Below are 19,410 nucleotides of genomic sequence, written 5' to 3'. Positions count from 1 at the left end.
GTGTCCTAAAACCCCTGAATGTATTTTCATATTTCTGCTGAAGAGTGAAGATGATTTTCAAAGGTCACTTTGCTGCTGGTCCTTCAGCTTGTTGATCTCAGCCTCCAGCTTGGTTTCTTGGTCTGAAAAACAAAATAAAACAGAAATCGGCTCTATTTCCTAAAACGTTAAACTTTTCTGGGAACCATGTTAAGGTTCAGTTCAACAGACAAAAGAAAATTCTCAGTTTTATATGTTGATAAACTGACATTAATATGTTGTAGATGTTGCCATGGTGATATATCTGTTTGCTGGTTTTTAACCATCAATAATATTGGGGAAAAAATGTCCAGGTTCCTGTTAGGGTTGCCACCTTTCAGAAATCAAAATAAGGGACGCCCACCACGGCGCGTGTCGTCCTACTCTCATGGGGTGACGTTATTTTATGGCAATGTTTTATGTTTTTAAAAAGTGAGTCATAGAGCAATCGTTCATGCATAGAGGCTGTTGAGGAAAATAAATATTCTTAGTGTTTAATACAGTTAAATCTTACGACATGTGAAAATAGTGGATTAAACAAGAGTCCTTTGGATAAAATCTTAGAGGGCCTGCAGAAAAGAATGTCTGTTATCAGGCAGGAACCGCGTCATGAATTAACTTTGGCACACACTGGCCTGTCTCAAATGGGCAGGCAGCGAGGAGACATTTCAAGTCATCTCCCTCAGTGAAAACACTAAAACTTAACAAACAAAACTAACAACACAATACTAAAAATAATTACAATTTGAATACCATTTAGTTAAAATTAACATGACTTGAACTAGTCTAATTTATAGTTTTATATTAGGGACTAGTTAGGTTATTATAATCAAAAGGATTAGGAAACTAATGTTTTAGTAATAAATATTTCAGGTATATTGTAAAAGAGTTTTTGATTCAGGTATATTGTAAAAGAGTTTTTGGGAAGATAATCGTGTCAGTTCTATATATCCAAAGTCACGGCTGTGTTCTACCCGCTTGAAACCACTAGGTCATTTTAGGGTTTAAACAAGAATCTGTTTTTTGATTAATCGCTCAGGCAAGAAAACAAGCAACGTTTAGGTCAGGGGTGCCCAATGTCGGTCCTCGAGGGCCGGCATCCTGCACGTTTTAGTTCTCTCTCTGGTGGTAGTAACAACCTCCTCAGCAAGACAATGTTCTCCTTAGGCCTTCAAAGGAGCCATCATTTGATGCAGGTGTGCTAAACCAGGAAGAGAACTAAAACATGCAGGACGCCGGCCCTTGAGGACTGACTTTGGACACCCCTGGTGTACAGCTACTGAGAGTGAATGCTGGAATAAAGGACCTGGGCTGATTGGCTTACTGACTTCTGGTGTGAGGGGAGAGAGAGGGAAAGTGTCACAGGGGGCAAGCGAAAAAAATACTAGGAAATGACTCTAACAGTAAAGCAAAACTAAACATAAGGAAACTAGTGTAACTAAGAAGATGCAAGAAATAAAGATAACAAACTAAAATCACTAAGGACTGAACTAAAGAAAAACAGGAACAAGACTGATTGAATCAAAATGAGAAACTAATACAGAATAATAATGAAGCTACAATGAAATATATAGATCTTATTTTAAGCAGAGTTTAAGCCCAGTTGTGTATGTCTGGACAGATAAAGCAGTCTGTGAGTTTGGTAGATAACAGCTGACAGAGATTTGCTTAGTTGTGATTGGGCCCAGTCAGAGGCGCTATGTTCTGACTGGCCCACTCTAGCAGCCCTAAGTGGCCTGCTCTGTCCAATCGCTCCGCTGCGTTTACGCGTTATGTAATTGAGGCGCCTGCATGTGAGACTGAAAGGAGGGAATTTAAAGCAACTTTTCTCTTCTGCTCACTCCTTCCCAGCAAGAGGAGAACCAAGTCTGCAGCAGGGTAAGGCAGCATGTTAGCTTTTACTTTTGGTGCACTTTCTCTCTGTAGGGGAGTGCATATCTGCAACCACTCACACACACACACTCTCACACACACACACGGAAACATAGTTCATTTGGGCAAGAACATGTGCAACAAGAATAATATTCAGCATATAAGAGTTATACACAGATATATGAGAGGAAAGAAATTACTGTGTGACGTGTGTGTATGGATGTGGGGTACATCGGTTTTCATTGAGAGAAGTTTAAAATTGTAATTTTAGAGTTGTGTGTGTGTGAACTTTGCCCCTGTGAAGCTTTAATAATGTCTGAGAGCATCTGATTGGCCGGGACTAGAGGGATGAACTGAAGGGTGGAATTTGATTGGTTTGAGCAGGCTGGCAGAAGTACAGGCCCTGCCCCGTCTGTGTTTGCCAGATAAACTGCTAAGTTGGAGTCATGAATGCTGAGCACAAACTGTGTGTGACAATTTTCTCTCTTTTTTTTTCTAATATTGTAGAAACAAATGGAAAATAAACTTTAAGCTGCTTATCTAGAAAGGCTGAATCTTAATCATCAGTGTTAGCTCTCCTAAGGCATCCACTAATTCATAGTTCAAAACCAGATTAGAATAAAATAGCAGTGAAAGATGCATCTGGATTTGGATCATTTGGTACATAAGAGACACACACAATAACACACACATCAATCAAAGCATATGAGCAACAACATTAGTCAGTTATGCATCTCATACCTGATGAGAGCAGCTGAACGTTTTTAATTCTTAACAATGTTACTGGTTGTAATTATATAGCAGGACGTTCCCATACCATCCAATTTAGGCAGCAGCCAATGATCTTTTAGCGTGTCACCATTGATTCTGTGTTTAGTTCTTTGTCTGGTGCTGTACATCATGAAATATGATATAGTCACAGTCTTATAGTATCTTAGGGCACTATCAACACTTGGCGCATCTCAAAAAATTTGAATATGGCATAAACGTGCGAAAGTTTTTCTTATTGGTCTCAAAGTGAAACTCAAATATTACATAAAATCCTCACACGTTGAGTGATATAGTTCAAGTCTTTGTTTCTTATTTGAGTCACTATGAGGTTACAATGACTAAAGCAGCAGACTCAGCACACAGCCCTGAGGTGCACCTGCGCTCTAATCAAACAAAAATACACAGAAAAACATTAACAATCCAAGTGATTTTAGCGATAGAAACAGATCCTTAGCAGATAAACGCCAAACTATCGATTGATGATCCTATAAGTAAAACACATGAGTAGTAATGGTAAATATGTTTTACTGTTATCATAAAAAGTATAAGTATGTTAATTGCTGAACATTCTAATGGTTAAAAATGAAAATGTTTTTAATGCTTTTCTAAATGTGTGTGAATGCTGGCTTATATCCCTGTGTTTACAAGTTGGTCCAAAAAATTAAGTCCATGTATGTATCCAACAGCCACTTTCTTAAACATTAGACAGATGTAAAGTCAGGTGGACTTGCATCACTGCTAAAAGATTGATGAATTGATGAAGTCATCACATGACTTGTCATCATTCTCATCAAACAGAGTGAATCAGTATTCCAACGATCCATCAGCCTGTCTGCCAGCTGCTGATCCACTCTCTCTTCCAGGAGTTGCTGAACCAGTCCTTCCCTTGATGTACATTTCTCACTCCATAAATAAACATCATTGCCTTTTCAGCTCTGCATTCTCTGACTGATTCTGCATGTGGGTTAAGAGGATTCCAAAAAACATGACACAAAACGACTCACTGTGTCTTCGCGTGTGTCTGCGTGGACACACGTTTGTCCTCTCAGAAATAGCATCAGGGTCCCGAGAATGAAGATTGCAGTCATCGGTCAGAGCCTGTTCGGCCAGGAGGTTTACAAGGAGCTGAGGAAGGATGGCCACACCATTGTCGGGGTTTTCACTATTCCAGACAAGGACGGCAAGGCCGACCCGCTGGGTGAGAGCCTTATTCAGCACAGCAGATGTTTATGAAAAACTGCAATCTGTCTTTAGACATTTTTTATATAGACAGAAATTTCTTTCTTTATGAATCTTTACAGTTCAATTACAATTATTTATCCTCCTTATCCATTTATTCTAAGTTACCTTTTTTTGTGCGTTAATTTTTTTTAGACCATCAAAAACATGAATAATAAACAAAGATAACATGCATGAAAACAAGAGTTGTTTTGAAACGATCCCTTATAAAGGGAACAAAGCTGCCCAGGGCTTTGTCAACAGTTAACTCTGATTAAACACAAAAGCTGATTAAAGTTAAAGAATAACACTCATGTCTGGATACTGGCAGACCTCTACAAATTACTGAAATGGAACCAGTCTAACAAAATGAAGTAGATTTCCAAGAACCGATGAGAAACAGTCGGTGACCTCTATCAGTCTGTATAGGGAGATAGACTAAGTAGTCTGAGTGTTGTTATTTTGCAATGCCTTTAAAAATTTGCTCTGGTAAAATGTAATTAATACTTTCCATTTCACTGAGTATATGTTTAAATAAATGGTCATTGAACAGAATAAATTACAGACAGAAAATAATGGAAACTTATGTAAAGTCCTGAAATGTTACTCTCTCCATATTACATAATGGTTAAATCATAAATAGAAGGACGGTCCAGTGACACCATGTCTACAACCTGAGCAGTTCTGTCGTACTGATAACATTAAATTCACTGAACAATCTCCACTAGGTGTCGGTAAGACTCGATTATAAAACATCTGATTCAGTAAAACTAAACAAAACATGAAGAAATCCGTTCAGGCTGTCAAATGTGTACATGTCTGTTCGTCAATTGGTTTATTTAAGCAGGTGACGTGTCATAATATTCTCGTTGTGTATCAAGAATAACGTTGTTTCCCAGGTATAAATCACATTTCACTTTTTTTTTTTTTTTTTTTGCCTTTTATAACTTTGAGACAAAGCTAACATGACTTGAAAATCCTATCTTTGATAAGCTTGTCTGTCAGTAATGCTAAAAGCGAAAAAGTAAATAATTAGGTTTGTCGTTCCTGAAAGAAAAGTAATGGCGTTAGTACGAGTTTTATTTTAACTCTAGCTATTCATACTTGAGACTGCTGATGATGGGAATAATATAGACTTGCCTTTAAATGTTGGTGAAGGTTTTCTGCATGTTTTCTCTTCTTCTGCTGCAGCCACGGTGGCAGAGAAGGATGGTGTCCCTGTTTTTAAGTTCCCCCGGTGGCGAGTGAAGGGTCAGGCCATCCCAGAGGTGGTGGACCGGTACAAGGCTACAGGAGCAGAACTCAATGTCCTGCCCTTCTGCTCCCAGTTCATCCCCATGGAGGTCATTGACCACCCCAAACATGGCTCTATTATCTACCACCCCTCGCTGCTGCCTCGCCACAGGGGAGCCTCGGCAATCAACTGGTCAGTGAAGCTCATGTTGGAACTGAAGGGGATTCCTGGTAGCGATCCAACATCTGTTTGACTGTCCTTCATAGGACCCTCATCCACGGAGACAAGAAGGGAGGCTTCACGGTGTTCTGGGCTGATGATGGACTTGATACTGGACCGATTTTGCTGCAGAGAGAGTGTGATGTTGAACCTAATGACACGGTCAACACAATCTACAAGAGATTTCTCTTCCCAGAGGGCGTCAAAGGCATGGTGAGTGACGGAGGTTGGCTCCAGAGTACGTCCAGTCTTTGGGACTCTAATTAATGTATGATGCCCATGGGCGGTTCTACACAGGGGCCAAGAGGGTCCAGTGCCCATTTAGAACTGTATCTGAAGATAATACTAATTCAGTTTCTTATAATAACCACCCTAAATGCAACTTGATCTCCTGAAGAGAGAGACACTATTTGGTTGATTTTGTTTTTATGTGAAATTAATGACATACTTTTACAGTATTAGGCAGTCTGCTGCTGCTGGCTGGATTTGTTTTCCTGTGAGGCATTTTGAGTTACCTTTTGTATAAAGTTTGATCACATGGTTCTACTTTGCTCAGTTATTGATTTTGTTCTAGAGACATTATAACAGCCTCTCTTCTCAGATGATTTCAAAGATTCAGATTTTTGAAATTGAAGGTGAGATTTTACCTAATAATACAAAGTTGTTCAGGGACTTTTTGATCTTATTGAGCATCTTGATTGTTGAGTTGTTACAAATAACTGCCTCGTTTTATGGGAATCCCAATTATTCTAACACTGGCCCATTACAGAATGTAGTAAACGACAATCCTCCATAAGTATGTTGTTTTATGGGTTCACCTCCTCTTTATCCTCTCGTTATCTTCTGCAAGTCTCCAACATGATCAGACCGGGGGAGAAAAATCCCGACAGTTATTGTGCGTTTGCTTCAGCAGCTTGAATAACTGCTGTGTTTGCAGGTAGAAGCGGTCAGGCTGATCACTGAGGGGAAGGCCCCAAGGATCACACAACCTCAAGAGGGAGCCACTTATGAGTGCATTCAGAAGAAAGACAATTCAAAGGTAAGAGAAACAAAAACACTCCATTTATTACGTCATAAACATGACTTTGAGGCAAAACACGTGGCGCGAGCCTCATTAGCACTTTAAATGTTTATCCGAGTCTGAAGTCTTTGCAAAAACGTTTAATTCTGACTTCAGTCTTTACTTATAAACTGAATGAATTAATGAATGAACGTTCTTTATTCTAATCACATCTCATTTAATGAGTGTAATTTATGGATCACAGCTCTGACAGGTGACACATTTGCCTGTGAGAGGAAACTTAATTTACTACCCAACACCAGTGGTTTCCAACTCCACAGCAACCCACCTGCACAGAAGTCTCATACTACGTCATGGCAGTGATATTGAATGGTGCAGTCTGTAGATCAGTTTTAAAGTTTATTCAGCAATGGGAATCAATAGTGTCATCACATGATCATAACAAAAAGGAAACTGGTAAAGAACTATCAGCGATAGCATTTTGTGGAGTGTTGGCTCCAACTTCTGTAGAGAACTGTTTGGACTGACACAGACTTCTTTCATAAGTTCATCATCATTATTTTCAGTAATTGTTTACATCCGACTTTACCATGTCTGGCTTTTTTTGGTGCAGAATTATGATGCATATTACACATCAAAAACAATGAATATTTGGGCTGCTCAGACTGTGGCGAAAAAGTCGCACTTGCCTGCTGCATCAATGTAGCCTATAAGGACAGCCTGTTCGTTGGTGAAAACTGTCCTTATAGGAACATTATAAAAAGTGTTTGATGACAAAAATCCTCCCCTTCCGTACAGATGACAGCTGCTCTCTGTGTTGGTAGATTGACTGGAACCAGTCGGCTGAGGCCATTCACAACTGGATCAGAGGAAATGACAAAGTGCCTGGGGCCTGGGCAGAGCTTGACGGACAGGTAACAGAAGAGCCTCACAGGCCCTGGGTTTGTTCTCACCCCGGGTACATCAGGACATATATACTTTATTCCACATAGACTTTAATTCATTCTCCACATCAGGGAACGTCTTGTCTTGTCAAGTTAATAGCTGATGTGTTCATGCATTCAAAAGTGCAAAGATCTTGACCCAGAGATGTTCATTTCAGTAGCAGGTTTCCACTATTTCACTGCAGTACTTGGCCATCTCTCCCTCTGCAGAAAGTGACTTTCTTTGGCTCCACTCTGGTGGACAACGGCACTGCGGCCAATGGTCAGCCTCTGGACATTCCTGGAGCCAGCCAGCCCGGCATAGTCACCAAGACTGGTCTGGTCCTGTTTGGGAATGACGGAAAGACGGTGAGGGGGATATAAATATATATACAATATGTATGCAGAGTAGCAGGTGGATCCGGGTCCTGTGTTGTGCCAGAGACAATTAACTATTGTTTATCAGTCTGATGGCAGAGGGAAAGAAACTTTTCTTGTGGCAGGACGTTCTGGTCCAGGCTGCAATCCGACTTAGAGTCCTGGAGGAGTACAGGTCCTGTAAAGGTCAGAGGTTGCAGCTGATGTATTCTGTCAAGGATCAATGTAGAGAGGGGTCAAGGTCAACCTGCCTCTGTATTGCCTCTGACTTCACCAAAGGACGTAGTCAAAGCCCTGCGTCAGCTTCACAAGTCAGTGGAGCTTTAGCCAGATCAGTGGGTTTATTTGCAAACCACTTCTCATCTGGAGAGACCCTAACTCGGTTATCACAGTCTTCAAAATCTAGGAAAGTATAAAATAGGTTTGTATGAAAGAAAACCAAGGTTTAGAAAAATATTTGTATTTACAGACATTATTCTGTATCCCACTATCCAAGTGTCACTTCCTTCCTTCCCGTTTCTGTTGAGTTCTGGTACCAGATGCACACCTGGCTTATAGAACTTGTCCATGCCTGACCTCAGGCCTCTTTGCCAGCAGTCTAACTTTATTTGACCTCAGCTGTTGAAAGAAATGTTCCTCCACATGAAATGACTAATGCTGGAATGAAGCTGGACCGTTAGTGGTCTCCTGGTTTACAGACATCAATCAGGTGTGAATGTGTTTCCAGCGCATTGACTTTCCAGAGCAGACGATAATAAAACAGGTTTTTATTCAAACAGGTTTGTCAGTGAATAGCAGCTGAGACAAACTTCATTCCTTAACAGATAAAACTTTGTGTTGTCTCCTGACCCGGTGTCGACCGTAAAACTCTACGTCCACTTGTTTAATAACGCAATATATTTTACAAGTCCACATATAAGCTAAGAAAACATTCAACATAAACGTTAAAAGTCATCAAGGTAACATTGTGAAAGATTTCAGAGGCTCTAGCGCCAACGTTCCAGAAGCTCTGCTAAGGCTGAGCTAGGCCTGGCTCTGACTGGGAGACTGGGCTTTGACACTATGGACCTTCCTGATGTGTCTCTTCATCAGCAGCTTCTCAGTGAATAACTCATAACAAAAGTCACAGCGGTACGGCCGCTGCTCCTTATGTTTCGCCAACACGTGTTTCCTCAGGGTGGAGCCTCGGTTGAAGGATTTGTCACAGATGTGGCAGCTGAAGGGCTTCTCTCCGGTGTGAGTCCTCAAGTGTTCGGTCATGTGGCCCTTCAGCTTGAAGCCCTTGCCGCAGTAATGGCAGCTGTAGGGCCGCTCCCCAGTGTGGACCCTCATGTGGTTCTGCAGGTTGCTCTGGCAGGGGATGTGCTTGCCACAGATGTGACAGTCGAAGTTGCCCTTGCCGTCTTTGGCCTTGCTCTCGTGCATCTTGAGGTGCCACGTCAGCACAATCTTTTTGGTGAAGATGTAGTTGCAGATGTGGCAGCGGTACAGCGTGGTGGTGGTCTTTTCCTCCGGCAGTTTGGGATCTTCTGGAGAAGTCTCCTGGGAGCCCATGCTCTCCTCTGCCGCTCTGCAGTCTTCCAACTGCTGGACGGTTTTGATCAGCTCTCTGGTCAAGGCGTCGCCGTCGTCGCTGTCTTCCATGGATGCCTCCTCCTTCGCACTGCTGCTCCACAGCTCCTCCCTCTGCTCCTCGCTCTGTTCCTCTTTGACCTCTGAACCCCCCGGCTCCTCCACGCTCAACTCCTGCTGCTTAGGAGCAACTTCTTCTGTGGACGTAGCTGCCGGAGGTTTGGCATCTATAATGACAAACACAAATGAGGACCGTCATAAAGTGGAACTAAATACTTCTCCCCAACAGTAACTTTAAATCCTGGACATTCAGATATGGCTGAGGCCTATCTCCTCAGCCATAAGTGGTTACGATGGATAAAGCTGGAAGTGTGATATGGATATCATCCAGCTGAATGCCTTCATGCCCTGTATGAAGCCTCCACATCTTGAGGGTGGATATTTGTTACCTACAATTCATTCTGCTGTCACAACCTTTGCTGAGCTTCCTTTTCCTCAAGACTGCATTCGTTGTACTGCCGTATGAGTCCACAAGATGTCACTATTGTTCACATGCTGAGACTAAGTGGTCTTAGAATGACATCACCCGGAAACCAGCTGCCCTTCCTGATCGATCTGATGGTAAACCAGACGTTTACATACACCAGATAAGAAGGCACCTTTTTTTTCTTCCTCACTGTGAAGTTAAATCAGACCAAACCTCTCTTGGTTTAGATCAGTTGGACTTGCACAAATCAATTTTTGTAACCTCCTTTGAATTCATAACCGTCTTTTAAACTGCATGACGTGGATCAAACCTTTTGGGTTTTCCTTCCACAAGCTTCTGTTCTCACAACACAACAGATTGGAGTTCTGGCCCATCCCTCACAGACCTGGTGTAACAGTCTGTTTTGTAGGCCGCCTCACTCGTCACATCTTTTCAGCTCCACCCATAACCTCTCTGTACTTGCGCACAATACGCATTTATCATATCGCTTATCAATTATAGTGATAAATTTCTTGTGACAAGAATATTGATTTATCGTTGTCACATTAAATTCTAGTTAACGTTACTTAAAACCCATTAAAACTGTCTGGGTTGTTGAGATTTTTTACTGTACTAGACTCTCATTGAACTCTTTTTGTTCAATAACCATTTAAAATACTGATTAAATGCAGTTAGTGTGTGCAGTTTAGTGGTATAAAAGACACTAGTTTATGTGACTGGTGTCCTAAAGAAATGTATTACAAATGGGTATATGGCCCCACAGTCATTTGTGTTTATCATGAAGTCGCAGCAATACAGGTATGTAAAAAAAAAAAGCAACAAATAATTCTTGTAACTTTTACTGTTATCACAGTACTGTAGTTCCATAAAGTATTGTGATAAAACTTTTGAGTCCATATTGCCCACCTGTAGCGTATAATTGTTTGAAGAGATTAATGAACCTTCAAGTATCTGGGAATTGTTCCCACTGATGAACCAGACTGGAGCAAAGCCATATTTCTCTTCTTGGCATCTTGACTGATTTCTTGGGATTTTCCAATTGGGTCGAACCAGAAAGCAGTGTGTTTTCTGCTGTGGCCTTGAAATGCATACACAGATTTGTGTCCAACTAACTCAAATGGGTCTGTTAACCTGTCCAGGACATCTCTTGTTAATGGTACGCATTAAAAGTGTTCTTTAATGTGTACTATTCTGTCATTACTGGGCTTCTTTTTGTTTGGTGTATATAAAATTCTGATTTTGACTTTACTAGTATCAATTCAAGTTGATGATGCATGAGAATCTTGTGCCTAAAAATATTTTCTACAAGCCTCAGCTCACAATAGCATCATAAAGCTGAATAAAAACATTTTTAGAAGTCTGACTTTAAAAAGGTTGAATAATCACCACTAACTGCTGAACACTGTACCAATGTGTGAGATCTTATTTCTGAAATGTAGTTTTTCTTCTACAGTTTTTAATGGAAACTGACAGAAATAAATGACTAGCATCTGAGCTTTAAAACGCTGCAGCTCTTTCACTTTTTAACCGACATGCATGTTTTAACATTTGAAAGTTCAAATAATTGATACTCTGTCTGATGAAATTGTGTTTTGACACGACACTGATTTAGAAATAAGCCATTTTCTTAAATGCATTTCTGAGAGTTTTCAGTAACTGAATGAAGGCGTTTATAAATCTGCCACTGCGTATGAAACAAAAACGTACTGTAAATAATCCGCTTTAAACTGGACCAGTCAGACACACTGGGTAAACGGGGTGAAACAGCCCTTTAATCCAGCCAAACCTGCAGGGAGATTTCTCCAAAATGATGCCCGGGACCCGCAGCGGTTAGCCCGGACCGGCTAATAGCAGTAGGAGGCAGGAAGCTGCTGGAACAGGCCCTTAAACCACAGGTTGATATGAGCCGCGAGGGTCGGCTCAGTGGACCGCTGGGTGACGGGCAGCAACCAGAGAGCCCTACCTGCCCTGTGGAGCCTTATCTCCGGTTTGTAGACCAGGTCTAGCATCCGCTGCAGCCTCTGGTTCTCCAGCTGGGTTCGGTAGACCTCCTCCTGGTACTCCACCACCGTCTTTTCAACAAACCCATAGATGTCCACGGCAGCAGCGGTCAGCCTTTCCGTGAGGAAGGCGTTGAACGAGTGCAGAGTAGCAGCGGCCATGTTTCTCTTTAAAAGCGAGCCGAAGGCTGAAAGCTTCCTGAAGCAGCCGCCGTGAAGGATGCTGCATCCAGGCTACCTGCGTTCTCGCTAGCGCCCCCTACTGCTCACAGCTCTGACGTTCACCTTTCACACCGTCTCACTACAACAGGCCTGTGGTTTACTCCCTCTCTAGTTTTGGAGCAATTATATTTTGCTCTTTTAAAATAAAATTTCTATAAGTGACACGACCATTTATTCCTGTTCAGATTTATTTGGGTAAGTGGCTTGGAGCATAGAACCAGAGTTTGGTAGTAACTAATTACATTTACCCAGTTACCTTGACTTGAGTAACTTTTTTGAAAAAATAATATAAATTTTTTTTATCCAGATGCATTTCAGGAACTATCACAGGATATTCAGATATGATCACTATGATTATATCATACCGAATATGCTCATGTCATTACTTTTCTCTTCAGCTGTTGGTGAAGAATCTGCAGTTTGAGGATGGCAAGATGATTCCAGCAGCCCAGTACTTCTGCTCTGGGGGCAGCACAGCTGTGGAGCTCACAGAGGAAGAGAAAAGCTTTGCTGAGCAGATGAGGGTGGGATGAACTGATGTACTGAAACAAGGAATGATGATAAATTCTGGTCAAACCAAAGATCTTACTTAGATCTTGGTTCCTTTTTCCGTTTTTCTGTCAGGCGGTATGGAAGAGTATCCTGACGAATGTCAGCCAGATTGAAGATTCTACAGATTTCTTCAAGTCTGGTGCAGCTTCAATGGATGTGGTCAGGTAAATAAAACTAATCAATCTAAAAACATTTATCTGCTTGACTGACCACTAACTTGCATTGTTATTTGCAAAAATTGAATGAATGAAACTTGAGCATCAAAACCGTATGTTAAAAGTAAATTACAAAAACCTACTGACATCTTTTTCTTTCGTTAAAGAAGCTTTGATATGAATATCCTATTGCTATTGGTCAAATCCTAAAATAAAAAAAACAACTTCTAGTTAATATTTGAAGGCATCAGTTTCAAATACATAGTCTTTGATAACATACAATTTCTTTAAATGAAGCTTTGTATATATTTTTAAACAAGTCTCTCTTAACCTTGAGGCTGGTTGAGGAAGTGAAGCTTCGTGCCAGCGCCTGCCAGCTGCAGAACGAGGACGTCTACATGAACACCACCTTCCAGGATTTCATCCAGATGTGTGTCAGGAAACTCCGGGGGGAGGACGGGGAAGAAGAGCTCGTGGTTGACTATGTACGCGGTCGGTACCCCACCAGGAAACAATGTCTGACTGCGTTAGTTATGAACGGTTTGCCTTTCCAGGTGGAAAAAAACATCAACAACATGACGGTAAAGATCCCTCATCAGCTGTTCATCAACGGAGAGTTTGTCGATGCAGAGGGAGGAAAGACCTACAAGACCATCAACCCCACTGATGGCATGGTAAGAGATGAACAGCATCATTTCTTCTTCATGCCTTTAAAGAGAGATTCTAACTGAGCAGAGCCAGTCTGGCTGAGTTCTTCATTCATCATAACCAAAAGTCTAGAAAAAGAACAAATCAGGACTAACTCAACAGGTCTACTCCCAAAATGCCGCCACCAGGTGAGGAGCAAATCTATACAAGTGATGTATCTTACAGGCCATCTGTGAAGTGTCTCTGGCCCAGATCAGTGATGTGGACAAAGCAGTAGCTGCTGCTAAGGAGGCGTTTGAATCGGGGGAGTGGGGCAGGATGAACCCAAGGGACAGAGGAAGACTCATCTACAAGTAAGTAGCACAGGATGATGCTTGGTATCTAAGGTATGCTACATTTTACATTTAGCACTTAATGTATCTGGCTTGTAGCTTGGTTTCTACTTAATACTACATTGAATTTGTAAAGAATAACTCAGAACAAGCCTTTTAGTGACAAAGTAATATTTTTAAGGCATGTTTTTCTTGTGACTGTTGGACAAGGTTAGATAAACCAATTCCATCGGTCCATCGTGTTAAACCTGTCTGTTGAAGGAGTGAATAGGTCAAATATTTCAAATAAACATGAAAAAACAGGCATCCTCCACCCAAAAATCCAAATCAATTCAGTTGACATGTATAAAGACCGCAATAAATTAGAATACATAAATTTTTTTCAGATTTTTTTGGCAATTGTGGCCTTTATTGAACAGTAGACAGGAAACAGGATGGAGACCGGTGAAAGACACGCAGGAAAACCCAGTACAGCCACGATGAGGTTGAAAGTGTCCAAAGTTTGTCGAAAAACACGATGTAAACGTTGAGCTCACTCCCAAACTCAGTGCCGTTAAATAAGGATCTGCGTTACCTTCTCGCTCTCCACCATCATTCACTTCAAAGTTCTCAAAAATGTAACTCTCACTCATCAACATATTTATTTGAGCTCGTCCATCCATAACACTGGATGAACGACATATTGTATGTAGGTGAAACTGACAGACTTTAGACGTTGTCAGACTGCTCAGCTTGCTGACTGATTTGCAGTATCAAGGATATTTCCTGGCATTCCGGACTCTGCTTTTTCTCCAACTCCTCCCACAGACTGGCGGACCTGATGGAGGAACACCAGGATGAGTTAGCTACTATTGAAGCTATGGACTCTGGAGCTGTTTACACTTTGGCCCTCAAGACTCACGTGGGCATGTCCATCCAGACGTTCCGTTATTTTGCTGGCTGGTGTGACAAGATCCAAGTAAGACAGTTGACTTTATAAGAGTCAGCTAAGCTAAAACCTCTAATTTCCCTTCATTAAAATAATGTCACTTTCTTCCAGGGCAGCACCATTCCCATCAACCAGGCCAGACCCAATCGCAATCTGACTTTCACCAAGAAGGAACCAATTGGGTGAGGATCTTTTTTTTTCAAATATATTTTTGTTTCTTAACACAATGCCTTATTTACCATGTATGTTTACGATCATATAAACACTAAGAATAACTTCAAGATGCTGAACTTATTCAAGTTGCATGAAAGATGTTCAGAGGTTCAAAACCCCTGGAACTGTTTCTAGCTTGCTGTGGTACCTGGATGTTCACAGCTGTGATGATTATACGCTTTATAGTATACCATCAACATTTTTAAAAAGATAAGGCCTGTTTACATGGGGCCGGCTATCAGTGAAACCACAACATTTTAATTCCCGTCCAGTCGTTTCTTTACATCCCTGCGAAAACCAGAATCTCTGACACCAGCACTTTTTGTCTCAGAGTGGAACTTTTTGTAGAACTGCTGAGCTCAATTTGTGGCAGCTAATAATGGCTCTTCCAGTGGCACCAGAAGCTGCTACAGCTTAGTAGTGTCAGCTTCTGGCAGCTCCCTCTGCTGCTGTTTTGGGAAAGTCAATGCCTGTTTTCTGTAAAATGTATGCTTTAAGTTACCTGTTTGAAAATAATTATTTTTAAAATTATGTTTTTGGTTTTTGAACCGTATAAGACCCGAAATATAGCTACCACCGAAGCAGTGTCACTTATGCCACTTTCCTACAAGTAAATTCAGTCAAAATATTGCAGAAATAAACTAATCTGAGAGACATACAGTAAACATGGCCTTCAATTAGACATCAGTAAGTCTGGAGATCTCCAGACCAGTCTGTGTGCTGTGTGATGGTTACAGTCGGTCAGCCCAGATAAGCTCCCCTTGCTCTCCTCAGAGTGTGCGCCATTGTGATTCCGTGGAACTATCCGCTGATGATGCTGGCCTGGAAGACCGCAGCCTGCCTGGCAGCAGGAAACACCGTCGTCCTCAAACCAGCTCAGGTAGGATCCACATTTTACACTCCGGACCCAGAGAGAAGGAAACCCTGAAGGTGTTTCTAACTTTCGCATCCTCTGTATTCCAGGTCACTCCGCTTACAGCGCTCAAGTTTGCTGAACTGGCAGCAAGAGCTGGACTGCCTAAAGGGGTGGTGAACATTCTGCCTGGATCAGGTGCACTCACGTATCTCAGACTTATTCCACTCCTGAAGGAAAGACGGAGACTCCTTCTGAAACTTCCGCCTTCCTTTTAGGCGCTCTGGTGGGCCAGCGTTTGTCTGACCATCCTGACGTGCGAAAGCTGGGCTTCACGGGTTCTACAGAAATCGGGAAGCACATTATGAAGAGGTGAGAAGCCCTCACACAACACTCTGAAATTTAAAAACCCAGAAACTAACATAACTGCTCACATCGTGTGTGCGCGCTCTGCTTCACCCCAAGCTGTGCAGTCAGCAATGTCAAGAAGGTTTCCTTGGAGCTCGGAGGAAAATCCCCTCTCATCATCTTCGATGACTGTGACATGGACAAAGCTGTGCGCCTGGTCAGTCCCTGTTCATCAGTCGGTGCTTGTGTTTACGGTTGGCAGCACTAAGACCCGGCTGTTGTTTGCGTTACAGGGCATGAGCTCCGTGTTCTTCAACAAAGGAGAGAACTGCATCGCAGCTGGCCGGCTGTTTGTGGAGGAGACCATCCATGACCAGTTTTTGAAAAAAGTGGTATATTTCACCCCAGACTGGTTACTGTCTATCACAGGCCAACATGGAGACACGCAGCAGACAGCCACCGAGACCAGAGGAATAATACTGATTACTCTGGCTCAGCAAGCTAACCAATCACAGTCATGTCAATTTGTCTAGCTAATCATTTACTGATTTGCTACTGAGCCTTTGCTACATTTAAACAGTCGTGATGTGAGCTTTGAAAGACGATCCTGTTTTATCTTTTTTCCAGGTTGAGGAGGTTAAGAAGATGAAGATTGGTGATCCGTTGGACCGCTCCACAGACCACGGCCCTCAGAATCACAAAGCCCACCTGGACAAACTCTTGGAGTTCTGTCAAATGGGCATAAAGGAGGGAGCCACCCTCGTCTATGGAGGAAAGCAGGTCCAGAGACCTGGTGAGGCAGCAGGAGGAGCGGGAACGGTGACTGATTCATGTTTGCTTTGCATCCAGCCCTTAAATTTGCGCTTTTGCTTTCCTCCGGTTCCAGGTTTCTTCTTTGAGCCCACAGTTTTCACTGATGTGCAGGACCATATGTACATCGCTAAGGAAGAGTCATTCGGTCCCATCATGATCCTTTCCAAGTTCAAGACCGGGTAAGCTGAAATCCAAAGCTGCGTTGTGTGTGTGTGAACGGTCTGGTTTGACGCGCTTCCTCCTCCCAACGTCCTACAGAGAGGTGGACGATGTCCTGAGGAGAGCCAATGCTACGGAGTACGGACTGGCTTCAGGAGTTTTTACCCGGGACATCAGCAAAGCTCTCTATGTGAGCGAGAGGCTCAACGCCGGCACCGTCTTCATCAACACCTACAACAAAACGGATGTGGCCGCGCCCTTTGGAGGCTTTAAGCAGTCCGGATTTGGCAAAGACCTGGGTGAGGGATTACAGCATCACTCAGTACCCAAACTGGGTTCGGATATGAGAACACTTGAACCGACATGAATTGATATGCAGTGAAAGAGCAGGAACGGTTAAGTGGGTGTGAAAGAGAAGTAGTCAGAATAATGATTGAAAGAGTGTGTTTGCTGTCTGCGTCTCTGTCAACAGGTCAAGAGGCCCTGAATGAATACCTGAAGACAAAAGCAGTGACCATAGAGTATTAAGCTCCCTTCCAGCAGAGGGCAGCATTTTTGGAAGACGTCTCAATGGATGGATGCAGATGTAATGATGTTAATTACTCTGGTTGTGCCTCAACAAGCTAACCAAATCATGTAAATGTATCTAATCATTCACTCCTTTGCAACTGAGCCTTTAAACTACAAGAACTTTGATCCTGATCTATCTGCAGAAACTCTGCAATCACTGTGAATTTACTCTGGAGATGGAAGAATAAGGATCTTCCAAACAATCTTCATTTATTGTGTTGTTGTTGAAATGAAACCAGAACCATTATGAATGTAACATTCCCAACAAACCTCGATCACAAATAAAAGCTGTCAAACAGCCCTTTGTTAAGGCTTTATTTTTTTCTGGATTACAGTCACTTTCTCACTGTACTCCACAGTTTATGTTCTGGATCTAAATATTTGCCTCTAGAACCAAATATGTCCAGTTCCACCAAATGTTACACATTAAATACCAAATGTTTTTGGTATTTAATATACCAAAACATAATCAAATTGAACTCATTTGGCTTATAAATGTGGTGCCAGTTCACAAGAAAGATTGTTTCAAATGCCCAGTTTAATACAGAAATACAGTCATTTAGACCTAGTTGCACATGGCAACCTCCAGTAGAACCAGAACCTGGTCCGGTGTCAGCCTTCCTGCTCTCAGTGAAGACAGCCACATTCCTCTCTGCTGCTTGGTGAATCCACCTGGCTGGTGAGGCATGTTCAATCTTAAGAAAAAAAGATAAGTAAAACTAAAAGACAAATTTGTCAAAACTAAAGACTGATTACAGTAAAATAAGGATAAAACTGGAAGAGTGATAGTTAACCAGTAGAAACCCCCTCCTTATCCCTTATGAGCATTGTGACATGGAGGCCTGAAACTAGAACCTTCCATGTTCAAACATGATCATGAGAAAAGGTCAATTAAAGCAATAATTATAAGTTGTAAATGTAAACGGTTTTGAAAAAGTGGAACACTTTGTTCTTGTGTAATCTTGCTGTTTTTTGAATTAGTAATATCTTAGGATAATAATTGATGGATGATATAATATTTCAGCACTTGCATTTAGATCAAATCCTGATAAATTACTATGTTTTTTAATTATTTTTCTTACACTAGTCAGACTTGCTCCAACATTTACACAGAAAGTACTAAATTCCGAAAATACATTAATAAATGTATCGTTAAGCCCAGAAATTGCTCATATCTACTAGGGATATGAATATTTTTGGGTGTATCTGGTTTTATGAAGCTCCAGTTTGTTTTCTCTACATGCTAAAGTTAGGGGATGTCTAAGGGGATGCCTAACAGATTCCAGACATGCACCAGAAAGAAAAGCCATTACATAAGACAAATGAAAAATTATGTTTAACACAGAAATATTGCCAGAAGTGGGCAGAGTGCCCAAAAATTGTACTCAGGTAAAAGTAGTGCTACTTCAAACAAAAGTAAGAAGTAGCTGTCCAAGAAATTACTCAAGAGTAAAAAAAGAAAAAAATTGGTAAAAAAAAATCTACTCAAGCACTGAATAACTGATCAAATGATCAATCAATTAATATTTAAAAATTAAATAGCCAGATGGATCACATATAAATTTAAATTTTGCATTTTAAAGATGAAAACAACAATAATTTATATAAGTAAGAAATAAATAACAAAATCAGGTGAAATAAATAGTTTTTCAAAATCAGTTTCTTTCAATAAAAAACACTTCTGAAACTTTAACAAAAGCGGCAGGTGTGTGTCTGTATCTGGTGATTTTTATTTGGTTTGTTCTTAATTAAATTGGTAGAGAATCCAGAACTTTTACTCAAATAAGAGCAGCAATACTTAAAAATTAGCATTACTCGAGTAAAAGAACAATGTGGCAAAAATACTCCTAAAAGTACATTTTAAAACTCTTACTTTATTTTATTTATAAGAATAAGTTAGTGAA

At 41.3% G+C, this 19,410-nt stretch overlaps 2 protein-coding genes across 2 annotated transcripts; one reads left to right on the top strand and one right to left on the bottom strand.

Moving 5' to 3' along the window:
• The first annotated feature begins 1,733 nt into the window (after positions 1–1,733).
• On the top strand, positions 1,734–17,807 carry aldh1l1 (aldehyde dehydrogenase 1 family, member L1). The gene is made up of 23 exons (XM_008410390.2): positions 1,734–1,896; positions 3,711–3,859; positions 5,071–5,305; positions 5,380–5,545; positions 6,270–6,371; positions 7,178–7,267; positions 7,508–7,645; positions 12,334–12,459; positions 12,560–12,651; positions 12,980–13,127; positions 13,197–13,316; positions 13,516–13,643; positions 14,430–14,580; positions 14,662–14,732; positions 15,538–15,643; positions 15,727–15,814; positions 15,895–15,988; positions 16,082–16,181; positions 16,258–16,356; positions 16,592–16,757; positions 16,851–16,956; positions 17,036–17,235; positions 17,409–17,807. The coding sequence occupies exons 2-23, from the start codon at positions 3,733–3,735 to the stop codon at positions 17,462–17,464; spliced, it is 2,709 nt and encodes a 902-aa protein (XP_008408612.1). The 5' UTR covers positions 1,734–1,896; positions 3,711–3,732; the 3' UTR covers positions 17,465–17,807.
• Positions 8,402–11,989, bottom strand: LOC103465495 (zinc finger protein 26-like). Its single transcript, XM_008410389.2, has 2 exons — positions 11,677–11,989; positions 8,402–9,453 (listed from the first exon to the last, which is right to left on the bottom strand). The coding sequence occupies exons 1-2, from the start codon at positions 11,873–11,875 to the stop codon at positions 8,678–8,680; spliced, it is 975 nt and encodes a 324-aa protein (XP_008408611.1). The 5' UTR covers positions 11,876–11,989; the 3' UTR covers positions 8,402–8,677.
• Positions 17,808–19,410: the final 1,603 nt, after the last annotated feature.

This window comes from Poecilia reticulata, linkage group LG5 (assembly GCF_000633615.1).
Source record: "Poecilia reticulata strain Guanapo linkage group LG5, Guppy_female_1.0+MT, whole genome shotgun sequence".
Classification (NCBI taxonomy): domain Eukaryota; kingdom Metazoa; phylum Chordata; class Actinopteri; order Cyprinodontiformes; family Poeciliidae; genus Poecilia; species Poecilia reticulata.
Note: the sequence above shows the minus strand (reverse complement) of the source record. Positions and strands in the feature narration are given on the sequence as shown.